Raw genomic sequence first — 13,551 nt, forward strand, 5'->3', positions numbered from 1 at the left:
GGTACGAAAATGTGGTTTTCTGTTTGTAAATTTACATTTGTGTACAATTGGGCAAAATAATAATTAAATTAATTACATAAAAATGATTCCGCTTATTTCTATTGTATTTAAAGAATCCAAACAGTACATCTCTCCACAATAGTGTAAAATCTTCATAAATGTGTTCAATTATAAACCTACTGATGTCTTGCCACGGTTTTCTTACCAAAAAAATGCCAAAAAAGATTCACAACTGTTTCTGGGTGGTCATTACAAAAGGAGCAATTTGAGTTGATGTTTTCCTTAAACTTCTTCATATAGTGGTTGGCAGGATAATATTTATGAATAATTTGAAAGGAAACTTCCTTAATTTTGTTAACAAGTAGGTATGTGTGTGGCAACATCCAAACCTTTCCCCAACAGATATTATCAATAAATCCATTCCAATAAGGCATGACATAAGGTAGAGAACATCCTGCTGAAACAAGGATCGTATCGCTCTGTTGTTGAATGGACCAAAAGAGAAACAAATCTTTCCTACTGATGAGTCAACAGGGTCAGTAGAAGGTAGGCTCTGAGGGTCAGGTCTTGACATGTTCCTGAATAACATAGCAACACCTGAGGGAATGGCATCTAAAACAATTGCAAAATCTTTAGGTGTTACAGGGACCTTGTAAAGTGATAAGAATTCTTTATAACTGAGTAAAAGACCCTCTGCATTTACCAGTTGGCTCACCAATAGGATATTATTTCGGAACCAATATTCTAAAAACAGAGAGGTATTTTTATACAATATATCCCGATTATTCCATATATAATATCTGTGTGGAGAAAAATTGTGTTTATAAATTAAGGACCATGACAAGAAAACCTGCCGATGAAAAGCAGAAAGTTTCACTGGAACTTTGTCAATATTATAATTGCAAAACAACATGAAGTTAAGGCCACCAAGAGTAGAGAAGACAGAGAAGATATGATGAGGAATACAATTACAGATAGAAGTGGGTCTTCTTAGGAATTGTTTTATCCAATTGATCTTAAAAGTATTATTTAAAGTAGTAAAATCCAGAAAATTCAGTCCACCATTCTCATAAGTGTTCATTACAACAGTTTTCCTAATGTAATGGGTACGGTTTCTCCAAAGAAAGTTGAAAAGCATCTGGTCTATCTCCTTGCTTATTTTACGGTCAAGATATAAAGATTGGGCACCATATGTTAGTCTAGAGATACCTTCAGCCTTGGTTATTAGGACTCTACCTTTTAAAGATAAGTCCCTCTGTAGCCATTGATTTAGTTTCTTCTGGGCCTTTTTCCCTCTTGCGTAACTATCAAAAGTGTAACGTTGTTCCAGGAAGTGCCTCTTCTTCGTTTCACCAATGATTAACTTCAACCCAATTCCAAAGACTGGTGACATCCCGTGGAAGTTGTAGGAACTGTAAAATGGACGCTATCTAATTTCCCTTGCCAAAGACAATTGAGGGAACTGTCAGAGGGAAAAAATGTTTTATTCTGAACAGTTTTTCCTTGGGGTTTTGCCTGCTACATAAGTTCTGTTATAGTCACAGACATGATTGAACCAGTTTTAGAAACTTCAGAGTGTTTAGCTATCCACCCCTACTAATCATATGCATAATTTTTTATCAAAAAGTAGAAATGCTGCCCCCTATCTCTAAGAAGTTGGGCCAGTCACAGTGGTCAGGTATTCTGCCACTGTGTACTCTCTGTTAAGGGCCAGTCACAGTGGTCAGGTATTCTGCCACTGTGTACTCTCTGTTTAGAGCCAGTCACAGTGGTCAGGTATTCTGCCACTGTGTACTCCCTGTTAAGGGCCACTCACAGTGGTCAGGTATTCTGCCACTGTGTACTCTCTGTTTAGGGCCAGTCACAGTGGTCAGGTATTCTGCCACTGTGTACTCTCTGTTTAGGGCCAGTCACAGTGGTCAGGTATTCTGCCGCTGTGTACTCTCTGTTATTAAGGGCCAGTCACAGTGGTCAGGTATTCTGCCACTGTGTACTCTCTGTTAAGGGTCAGTCACAGTGGTCAGGTATTCTGCCACTGTGTACTCTCTGTTTAGGGCCAGTCACAGTGGTCAGGTATTCTGCCACTGTGTACTCTCTGTTAAGGGCCAGTCACAGTGGTCAGGTATTCTGCCACTGTGTACTCTCTGTTAAGGGCCAGTCACAGTGGTCAGGTATTCTGCCACTGTGTACTCTCTGTTAAGGGCCAGTCACAGTGGTCAGGTATTCTGCCACTGTGTACTCTCTGTTTAGGGCCAGTCACAGTGGTCAGGTATTCTGCCACTGTGTACTCTCTGTTAAGGGCCAGTCACAGTGGTCAGGTATTCTGCCACTGTGTACTCTCTGTTAAGGGCCAGTCACAGTGGTCAGGTATTCTGCCGCTGTGTACTCTCTGTTATTAAGGGCCAGTCACAGTGGTCAGGTATTCTGCCACTGTGTACTCTCTGTTAAGGGTCAGTCACAGTGGTCAGGTATTCTGCCACTGTGTACTCTCTGTTTAGGGCCAGTCACAGTGGTCAGGTATTCTGCCACTGTGTACTCTCTGTTAAGGGCCAGTCACAGTGGTCAGGTATTCTGCCACTGTGTACTCTCTGTTAAGGGCCAGTCACAGTGGTCAGGTATTCTGCCACTGTGTACTCTCTGTTTAGGGCCAGTCACAGTGGTCAGGTATTCTGCCACTGTGTACTCTCTGTTTAGGGCCAATCAGCATTTTAGTTGGCACTGTATTTTTGTACATTTTTTACAATGTGTCAAGTAATTATCTTTTTATTTTCTCATGATTTGATGGGTCAAATTGTGTTGCTGTTGCTGTCCTGGGGCTCTGTGGGGTGTGTTTGTGTTTGTGAACAGAGCCCCAGGACCAGCTTGCTTAGGGGACTCTTCTCCAGGTTAGTCTCTCTGTAGGTGATGGCTTTTTTATGGAAGGTTTGGGAATCACTTCCTTTTAGGTGGTTATAGAATTTAAAAGCTCTATTCTGGATTTTGATCATTAGCGGGTATCTGCCTAATTCTGCTCCGCATGTATTATCTGGTGTTCTACGTTGTACACAGAGGATGATTTTGCAGAATTCTGCATGCAGAGTCTCAATTTGGTGTTTCTCTCTCTCTCTGTCACTCTTTCTCTCTCTCATACACTCACAATGATGTTTGTTCAAACACTGAGCACCATTAACTGGTGTCATGTCTGTGTCAAATCATTGACAAATTGATTAGCGCAAATAGGCCAAACTAAATGTATGTCATTTATATAGGCAACAGAGAGGAATATCACTCTGTAGTGAAAGATAATGGAGGACAAGGGAAGACAGGAGGAACAGAGTTGAGATTCATAGCATCAGAGAGAGGGGATGAGAGAGAGTTCTAGTGTACGTGTTGTCTTTGATTTGGCAACTTGAGATGTTCTTTGCTGTCACTCCACTGGTGTCCATTAGTTCATTGTGAATATGACATAACCAACACTGCACCATCCCTTCCTGCTAGTCTGTTTTCTGGTTGCAGGATCCAGACTATGTGAATGCTTACTTGCTTTTTGAGGGTTCTGTTCTAGTGTCAGGTATAATTAATACAACAGAGCATTTTAGGAAACAGACTTTTTGTTCTACCGGAGGACTGGATGTACTGTTAGGAGTTTTCTGTTTCAGAGAAGGACGTCCTTGCATTGGAGACGGCATAAATTCACAAGCTCTCTCTGTCTCCCGCTCTCTGTCTCCCTCTCTCTGTCTCCCTCTCTCTGTCTATCCCTCTCTCTGTCTCCCTCTCACTGTCTCCCTCTCTCTGTCTCCCTCTCTCTGTCTATCCCTCTCTCTGTCTCCCTCTCACTGTCTCCCTCTCTCTGTCTCCCTCTCTCTGTCTCCCTCTCACTGTCTCCCTCTCTCTGTCTCCCTCTCTCTGTCTATCCCTCTCTCTGTCTCCCTCTCTCTGTCTCCCTCTCTCTGTCTATCCCTCTCTCTGTCTCCCTCTCACTGTCTCCCTCTCTCTGTCTCCCTCTCTCTGTCTATCCCTCTCTCTGTCTCCCTCTCTCTGTCTCCCTCTCTCTGTATCCCTCTCTCTGTCTCCCTCTCTCCGTCTATCCCTCTCACTGTCTCCCTCTCTCTGTCTCCCTCTCTCTGTCTATCCCTCTCTCTGTCTCCCTCTCTCTGTCTCCCTCTTTCTGTCTCCCTCTCTCTGTATCCCTCTCTGTCTCCCTCTCTCTGTCTATCCCTCTCTCTGTCTCCCTCTCTCTGTCTCCCTCTCTCTGTCTCCCTCTCACTGTCTCCCTCTCTCTGTCTCCCTCTCTCTGTCTCCCTCTCTCTGTCTCCCTCTCTCTGTATCCCTCTCTCTGTCTCCCTCTCTCCGTCTATCCCTCTCTCTGTCTCCCTCTCTCTGTCTCCCTCTTTCTGTCTCCCTCTCTCTGTATCCCTCTCTGTCTCCCTCTCTCTGTCTATCTCTCTCTCTGTCTCCCTCTCTCTGTCTCCCTCTCTCTGTCTCCCTCTCTCTGTCTCCCTCTTTCTGTCTCCCTCTCTCTGTATCCCTCTCTGTCTCCCTCTTTCTGTCTATCCCTCTCTCTGTCTCCCTCTCTCTGTCTCCCTCTCTCTGTCTCCCTCTCACTGTCTCCCTCTCTCTGTCTCCCTCTCTCTGTCTCCCTCTCTCCGTCTATCCCTCTTTCTGTCTCCCTCTCTCTGTATCCCTCTCTGTCTCCCTCTCTCTGTCTATCCCTCTCTCTGTCTCCCTCTCTCTGTCTCCCTCTCTCTGTCTCCCTCTCTCTGTCTCCCTCTCTCTGTATCCCTCTCACTGTCTCCCTCTCTCTGTCTCCCTCTCTCTGTATCCCTCTCTCTGTCTCCCTCTCTCCGTCTATCCCTCTCACTGTATCTTTACTCTTACTAAGTGGGCCTATATAACTTTTGTCTATGCCTTTAAAAAAGCAAGGTTCAGTAGCAGTATGGTGGTGTTGACAATGCCATGGCATTCTCATGTTTGTGAGTGACATCTAACATGTCTAAACTGTGTGTTTCTTTGTTCCAGCCCCTCTGACTGACAAGCCACCGAAGATCCTTTATCCTTCTGAGAACAAGATCAGCAACATGGAGCTACAGCTAGGTAAGAGCTAGAGCTCTGCTACATGACCTGAGCCTTACAGGCCCCGACATTATACATCGGGTTAAGACTGGGTAGAAGCTGTTTTTTCATCAATAACTAGGATACGGGCAGGGCTCGGGTATCACTAAATTGATCACTAACATATTGAAGCTGAGCCATTTGCTCGTGCTCTGCTGCACAGTACAGTCATATCTGACTAAGATCATAACATGGTGTCAGAAGTGCTTCAAACTTGTCAAATATAAGACAGGAGAGATTATTTGACAGTTTTGTCTGGATTTAGAGTGACGAAAGGTAGCTAACTGCTCTCTCATGTCTCGTCATTGAGCAAAGCAGCCCAAAGCAGCCCATAGCAGTTGCTATGGATATTCACAGATCCAAACCATGTGCAAAGTGCATGCAGAGCAAACTCCAAGCAATAAGTGAGTGACAGAGAGAGAGGAGCAGCTAATTACTAACAGAGGAAGTTATTTCTGATTTTGTGTTTGGGGCTGGGCCACGCCGCGCCTTAAATTTGGCAGAAGCAATCAGGCCTGGGTAGGGTAGGGCAGGAGCTTGGGATTTATTCCCTCTTCGTTATCAGTAGGAGCTTTGTGTGTGTGTGTGTGTGTGTGTGTGTGTGTGTGTGTGTGTGTGTGTGTGTGTGTGTGTGTGTGTGTGTGTGTGTGTGTGTGTGTGTGTGTGTGTGTGTGTGTGTGTGTGTGTGTGTGTGTGTGTGTGTGTGTGTGTGTGTGTGTGTGTGTGTGTGTGTGCGTGCGTGCGTGCGTGCGTGCGTGTGTGTGTGTGGGCGTGTGTGTGGGTGTGCGTACGATCCTCTGTATGTTAGCATCTACAGTATGTCTATTTCCTCTGTGGTGCTGTATACAGATATAGGATTTCATTTGAGCCAGTTTGCTACAGCAGAAAAATAGTCCTGCAGCAAATGTGAATTATTATGTGGATTATAATGAATGGATAAAGAACATGTTTTATACATTTTTCATTGGTGCAAATCAAGTCTGACATTTTAAAGTGGAAATGATCATCTTTAGAAGTATTTTAAATGATCAACAACAGAAGAATTAAATTAACATCCTACATATGTACTAGAGTGTGAAAGAAAGAACAAAACTGCATCTCTAAATGACTGAAAAGTGATGAATTCACAGATCCTCTTAGACTGTAACCTCCCTGCTTATCAGACAGATTGATGATGACAGTTTTAACTCTGGTAGAAGAACACAGACACTGTAAAACTATTTTTCTGTGTATAGAAATGCTGCTGTTTCCTCAACGATATCGGCTCCATATGGTGCCAGTGTTGTGTAGCGTGGTTGTCCACATGGAGAGGAGGTGGCTTACAATACTGCAGATTGTCTTTGTTGACAGGGGTCAGGGTGGCCCGAGGTACATGTGTGTGTTTGCTCCACAGAGTGAGTCTCTCCACTCACCACGGCACAACCACTGTGTGTGTGGGTGTGTGTGTTTGCTCCACAGAGTGCTTTGGAGACAATTACCACTCTTTTCTTTAGTGTTTTGTTGTTATCAGGGATACAAGTGGGTTATTGGTAGCTCACAGGGAGATCACTCTAGAAAGGACAATATGTGATGACATGTCTGTAAACAATCCAATGAGGTGCAGAAGTCAGAATGATGTATCAATTGGAGGAGGAAGCAGAGCAACCTGAGCACATCAAGGGTAAGATACCTTTAATTATTGTGCATGTTTAAATAGAGGGAACTTCACAATAAAAAATATGGATTTGTGTAGGAACCTCTAAAGAAGGTTCTGAACATATTTCGTTTTTATATACAGTGCCTTCAGAAAGCGTTCGTTAACCAATGTTCCCTCCAAAACATTTTGGCACTGAGCAATTGTTAGCTCTGCTGATTGCAAACTTGAATGTTGTGAAAATTCTGTGCAACTCCCAGTGCGTGTGTTCTGTGAATAATGAGGCTGTACCCGCTTTAAGTTACAGTTTCAGACAGTGGTCAAGTAGGCTACTGTGGCTATTTGATCATAATGTAAGTCTACCAGAGTGGCCTAACCATCAAAAAAAAAATAGAAAATGCATCCCATAATGTTTTAACATGGAAATAGCTGTTCTATCATTCAGTCTACAGTAGCAGCCAATGTGTAGTGTTCAATGTAGATCTACATCCCATGAAACTTTTGAAATAAACATGCAGGGCTTAACATTAACCTGTTTATCCACTTGTCCTTCAGACAAGGAGGTGACTGAAAAGGTTCTTGTGTTGTTTGATGCAACAAGCCACTTTAAAAAGTAAAATGTATCATTTTTCCCATTACATTATAGCCTATTGGCTATTTAGCTTCTTCAAGCCTGTTTTAGAATACAACACTGCCCCTTTAAGACAAAAAAATATCTTTACCCTACTCACTTTTTAAAGATGTCTAGAAATGTAAATGTTGTCTGCTCTTGTAGGGAACAAGCACTTACCCATTGCTGACTACAAATTATCGATAACTGGGCTAATAACTCACTAACTAGCAGAGGATATGAACAAATTTGCACACGTGTCTACATGCAGCTCTCGTGTTGATCTCAAAACAAGCACATCTACTTACAACCGCTAATGCTGTAAACACAGTCCAGTTCAACGTGAATGGTACAGATCCATATATGGCAATGGTCTATTTACATATAGGCCTACTGCATGTCTAATTGTTTATGCTGCACCAGTCTGTGTAGATTACGGCCAGAGTCATGCATGTAAATGCAATAGAATCCTACAGCACTACCATGCATTCTGCCAACAACAAAATCTCTTGTATATTTAGTTTTGCATACTAAGTCTTGCATAGTTTGTTTTGTTTTGGTATGTTACATTTAAAGTGGCTACTATTGCGTTGATTCGATCACAATTCCCACAGCAAAGGGAAACGTTGATAGTGTTAACTAAGCGGGGAAACTCTAGAAAGTTGATTTTAGTTAAGTATCTTAATCTTTTTTTTCTTTTTTTTTCTGCTCAGCAGTTCCAGGGAACCTGCGAACCCACGCACTCGCTCAGCTTAGAGGGAACACACAGCCCTGAACTTATTCAATGTTGTTCTTTCAGCCTGAATTCAAAATGGATTAAATATATATTTTATCACCCGTCTACACACAATACCCCATAATGACAAAGTGAAAACATGTTTTTGGAAATGTTTGCAATTATTAAATACAGAAATATATAACATAGTTAAGTACTCACAACCCTGAGTCAATACTTTGTAGAAGCACCTTTGGCAGCGTTTACAGCTGTGAGTCTTTCTGAGTAAGTCTCTAAGAGCTTTGCACACCTGGATTGTACAATATTTGCACATTATTCTTTCACATTCTTCTAGCTCTGTCAAGTTGGTTGTTGAAGGTGGCTAAACAGACATTTTAAGGCTTTCCATACTGTAATTAGGCCGCTCAGGAACACTCAATGTCATCTTGGTAAGCAACTCCATTGTAGATTTGGCATTGTGCTTTATGTCATTGTCTTGCTGAAAGGTGAATTAATCTCCCAGTGTCTGATGGAAAGTAGAGTGAACCAGGTTTTCCACTAGGATTTTGCCTGTGTTTAGCCTGTGTTTGTGATTTTATGTTTCTTTTTATCCTAAAAAATGTCCTTATCCTTGACGATGACAAGCATACCTATATCATGATCCAGCCACCACCATGCTTGAAAATATGGAAAGTGGTACTCAGTGATGTGTTGTGTTGAATTTGCCCCAAACATAACACTTTGTATTTCAGGACATTAAGTTAATTTTATTGACCATAACCTGTTGTTGAAAAAACGTATGTGCTATGGCTTTTCAACCTCTGCCACATCGTGGATTCAGAGCTATGTATCTAATAGAACTCAAAGGGTTTTCTTTAATGGAAACGTCTCTCATGTCAAACATGTAAAGTGTGGTGTACCACAGGGCAGCTCTCTAGGCCCTCTACTCTTTTCTATTTTTACCAATGACCTGTCACTGGCATTAAACAAAGCATGTGTGTCCATGTATGCTGATGATTCAACCATATGCGCATCAGCAACCACAGCTAATGAAGTCACTGAAACCCTTACCAAAGAGTTGCAGTCTGTTTTGGAATGGGTGGCCAGTAATAAACTGGTCCTGAACATCTCTAAAACTAAGAGCATTGTATTTGGAACCAATCATTCCTTAAGTTCCTCAGCGGAATCTGGTAATGAATGGTGTGGCTGTTGAACAAGTTGAGGAGACTAAATTACTTGGCGTTACCTTAGATTGTAAACTGTCATGGTCAAAACATATAGATTCAATGGTTGTAAAGATGGGGAGAGGTCTAGCCGTAATAAAGAGATTCTCTGCTTTTTTGACACCACACTCCAAAAATCAAGTCCTGCAGGCTCTAGTTTTGTCTAATCTTGATTATTGTCCAGTCATATGGTCCAGTGCTGCAAGGAAAGACCTTGTTAAGCTGCAGCTGGCCCAGAACAGCGACACGTTTTGCTCTTCATTGTAATCAGAGGGCTGATATATATACTATGCTGCCAGTCTCTCTTGGCTAAGAGTTGAGGAGAGACTGACTGCATCACTTCTTATATTTATAAGAAACATTAATGTGTTGAAAATCGCAAATGATTTGCGTAGTCAATTTACATACAGCTCTGACACACACACTTATCCCACCAGACATGCCACCAGGGGTCTTTTCACAGTCCCCAAATCCAGAACAAATTCAAGAAAACGTAGAGTATTATATAGAGCCCTTATTGCATAACATTTCCTTCCATTTCATATTGCTCAAATCAACAGCAAACCTGGTTTCAAAAAACAGATAAAGCAACACCTCAGGTCACAACGCCTCTCCCCAATTTGACCGACATAGTTTGTGTGTATGTATTGATATGTAGGCTACATGTGTCTTTTAAAAAATGTATATAGTTCTGTCCTTGAGCTGTTCTTGTCTAATAATGTTCTGTATTATGTCATTCTGTATTATGTTTCATGTTTTGTGTGGACCCCAGGAAGAGTAGCTGCTGCTTGAGTAACAGCTAATGGGGATCCTAATAAAATACCAAAGGGACATTTTTATTTCAACCCTTCTACCAAGGCATAGGAAAAGCTCCCTGGTCTTTGTGGTTAAATCTGTGTTGAAAGTCACTGGCCGACTGAGGGACCTGTGTGGTGTACAAAGACGAGGTAGTCATTCACAAATGATGTTAAACTTATTTAGGCTTGCCGTAACAAAGGGGTGGAATAATTATTGACTCAAGACATTTCAGCTTTTCATATTTAATTAATTATTTAAAAAAATCTAAAATCAATGTTTCACTTTGACATTATGGGGTATTGTCTGTAGGCCAGTGACACAAAATTGTATATTGTGTTGTATATTTTTTTTAAATGTCGTTTTCTTTGTGTTGCCTCAGGGCAACGTTGTGTAGTTAATCTAATTTGTTTGTTGCCTTAGGGCAACGTTGTGCAGTTAGGCTACTTTTAAGGTCAATATCATGCTCAATGAAAGATATGTAATTTGATGTAAAATTATGGCCTTGGTCAATGTTTTTGCCAACGTATCCACTGACATTCACAGGCAATGAACACAGGAACATTCTATGAGCGAAAGGAGCCTAATTGAGCAGGAAGCATCATACCCTTTCGATAGTGAGGACAGTCACAGCTAGGAAGAATGGGCCACAGATTCAGATTGTAAGATATATATATTTTTGCATTTTGTATTATTGATACATTATCAAAATCCTTAATCTTACAAAAAAATAGGATGACATATAAAAATAATAATAACCAATTATGTGCAGTAGAAGATTCACCACTATTTCAGCCATGTCCAAAACCTTAACCCTTAACTTTACGAGATGTGAAACCCCCAGCCCAATTCAAGTGTTTTTGGTTTAATTTTTACGTAAATGAAGTTAGGTAACAATGTCTCATCTTAAACGTCCAAAAATGATGTTCACCTTTACTTCACCCATAGACGTTTGGGGAAAATGTGATACCTTGTTGCGCTCACAACTGTGGTTGACCACGGGTGAATAGGCTACCATTAATGGACTGACAGACATGCAATCTAGTACACACAACACACACACTCACACAAACACACACTAATTTGACATATTAGTCATTTAGCAGACACTCTTATCCAGAGCGATTTACAGTTAGTTTATTAATCTTAACATATCTAGGTGGGACAACCACATATCTCAGTCATAGTTAGTCTATCATTCATCAATGAAGTAGGTATTAGCAAAGTCAGAGCTAGTAGGGGTCAAGTGTGATTAAAGTTTAGTTCATTAAAGTTTTTGCGGGGGGGGGGGGGTGCTGTGGGATTATTTAAGATACTTTTTGAAGAATTAGGGTTTTAGATGTTTTCAAAAGATGACTAGGGACTCAGTTGTCCTAGCTTCAGGGGGAAACTGGTTCCAGCATTGGGGTACCAGGACAGAGAACAGCTTGGACTGGGCTGAGCGGGAGCTGCCCTCCTGTAGGGGTGGAAGGGCCAAGAGACCAGAGATGTCAGAATGGAGTACTCGGGTTGGAGTGTAGGGTTTGAGCAGAGCAAGAGGGGCGGTTCCTCTTACTGCTCCGTAGGCAAGTACCATGGTCTTGTATGGGATGCGAGCTTCGACTGGAAGCCAGTGGAGTGTGAGGAGGAGTGGGTTGACATGGGAAGATTTGGGAAGGAACACAAGGCTGGCTGAAGCGTTCTGAATAAGTTGCAGGGGTATGATGGCACAAGCAGGGAGCCCTGCCAACATCAATTTGCATTAGTCCAGCGTGCCTGGATTAGGACCTGCGACTCTTCCTGTTTGAGTGTTGTACTTTACGGATGTTGTAGAGCAGGGGTGTAAAACTCATTCCATGGAGGGCCTAGTGTCTGCTTGTTTTAGTTTTTTCCTTTCAACTAAGACCTAGACAACCATGTGAGGGGAGTTCTTTAATTCATCAATCAAGTACAAGGACGGAGCAAAAACCCTCAGACACTCAGCCCTCCATGGAATGATTTTGACACATGTTGTAGAGCATGAGCAGGTCACTGCTTTGATGTTTGCAGAGAACGACAGGGTGTTGTCCGGGGTCACACCAAGGTTCTTTACACTCTGGTAGCGGAACACCGTGGAGTTTTCAACCATGATGGAGTGACCTTGGAGCATGTATGCCTTCCCTGGAGGAAGAGCAGCTCCATCTTGTCGATGTTGAGCTTGAGGTGGTGGGCCATCATCCAAGCTGAGATATATGCCAGGCACACAGTGGTACGTTTTGCTACCTTGTGTGTCAGAAGGGGGGAAGGAGAAAAAGAGTTGAGTGTCATCCGCAAAGCAATGATAGGAGAGACCATGTGAGGACATAACAGAGCCGAGTGACTTGGTGTATAGCGAAAAGAGGAGAGGGCCTAGAACCAAGCCCTGGGGGACACCTGTAGTGGGAGTATTTTGTGCAGACACAGATCCTCTCCAAGTCACCTGGTAGGAGCAGCCTGCCAGGTAGGATGCAATCCAAGTGTGTGCAGACCCTGAGACGCCCAACCCTGATAGGGAGGAGAGGAAGATCCGATGGTTCATGGTGTCGAAGGCAGCGCATGGATGTAGTAGGATGAGAACAGAGGAGAGAGAGTCAGCTTTGGTAGTGTGTAGAGCCTCAAATGTTTTGGAAAGAAGGGATACCTGTAGTTTTTGATGTCAGAGGGGTCGGGTGTTGGTTTCTTGAGAAGAGGAGCGACTCAGGCCATTTTGAAGTCAGATGGGATGCAGCCAGTGGTCAGGGATGTGTTGATGAGGGAAGTGATGAATGGAAGAAGGCCTCCAGAGATGGTCTGGAGCAGGGAGCAGAGGATGGGGTCGAGCAAGCAGCCAGACCTCACTAGTCCCAGGATTTCATCTGGAGAAATAGGTCAAAGCGTAGGGTAGTTCTGTGTGAGTGGACTCTATAGTCTGAGTGAATGAGGAGTGGATGTTGTCAATCTTCTTTTCGAAGTGGTTGACAAAGTCGTCCACAGAGAGGGATGAGGGGGAGGGGTGGAGGATTAAGGAAGGAGCAGAAGGTGGGAAAGAGTTTCCTAGGGTTAGTTACATTTAGAGTGATAGAAAGTGGCTTTAGCTGCGGATACAGAGGAAGAGAAGGTAGAGAGGAGGGAGTGAAAGGATGATAGGTCATCCAGAAGGCCATTTTCACTCAGCTGCCCTCAGTCCTGTTCTGTAAGCTTGCAATGAGTCACTTAGCCAAGGAGTAGGAGGGGAGGGTCGAGCCAGGCGGGAGGAAAGGGGACAGTGCGAATCATAGGATGTGGAAAGGGAGGATAGTAAGATCTAAGAGGCAGAATCAGGAGACAGGAGGCAGAAGGATTTAGCAGAAGGGAGATATGATAGGATAGAAGATGAGAGAGAGAGCAAAGATTGTGACAGCGCATGACCATCTGGGTAGGGGCTGAGTGGCCAGGGTTGGAGGAGAGGGAGACAGAAAAGAAAAAAAACAAAGTAGTGATCAGAGACCTGGAGGGGGGTTGCAGTGAG

General features: G+C 43.0%; 1 protein-coding gene across 4 annotated transcripts in view; it reads left to right on the top strand.

Moving 5' to 3' along the window:
• Nucleotides 1–13,551, top strand: part of il1rapl1a (interleukin 1 receptor accessory protein-like 1a) — a 460,647-nt gene that overhangs the window by 319,086 nt on the left and 128,010 nt on the right. For all 4 annotated transcript variants that reach the window (XM_031800049.1, XM_031800051.1, XM_031800050.1 and 1 more), the window contains exon 6: nt 4,999–5,073. In XM_031800049.1, the coding sequence (XP_031655909.1) occupies nt 4,999–5,073 (75 nt within the window). The remainder of the gene's footprint in view (nt 1–4,998; nt 5,074–13,551) is intronic.

This window comes from Oncorhynchus kisutch, linkage group LG2, assembly GCF_002021735.2.
Source record: "Oncorhynchus kisutch isolate 150728-3 linkage group LG2, Okis_V2, whole genome shotgun sequence".
NCBI classification, from domain to species: domain Eukaryota; kingdom Metazoa; phylum Chordata; class Actinopteri; order Salmoniformes; family Salmonidae; genus Oncorhynchus; species Oncorhynchus kisutch.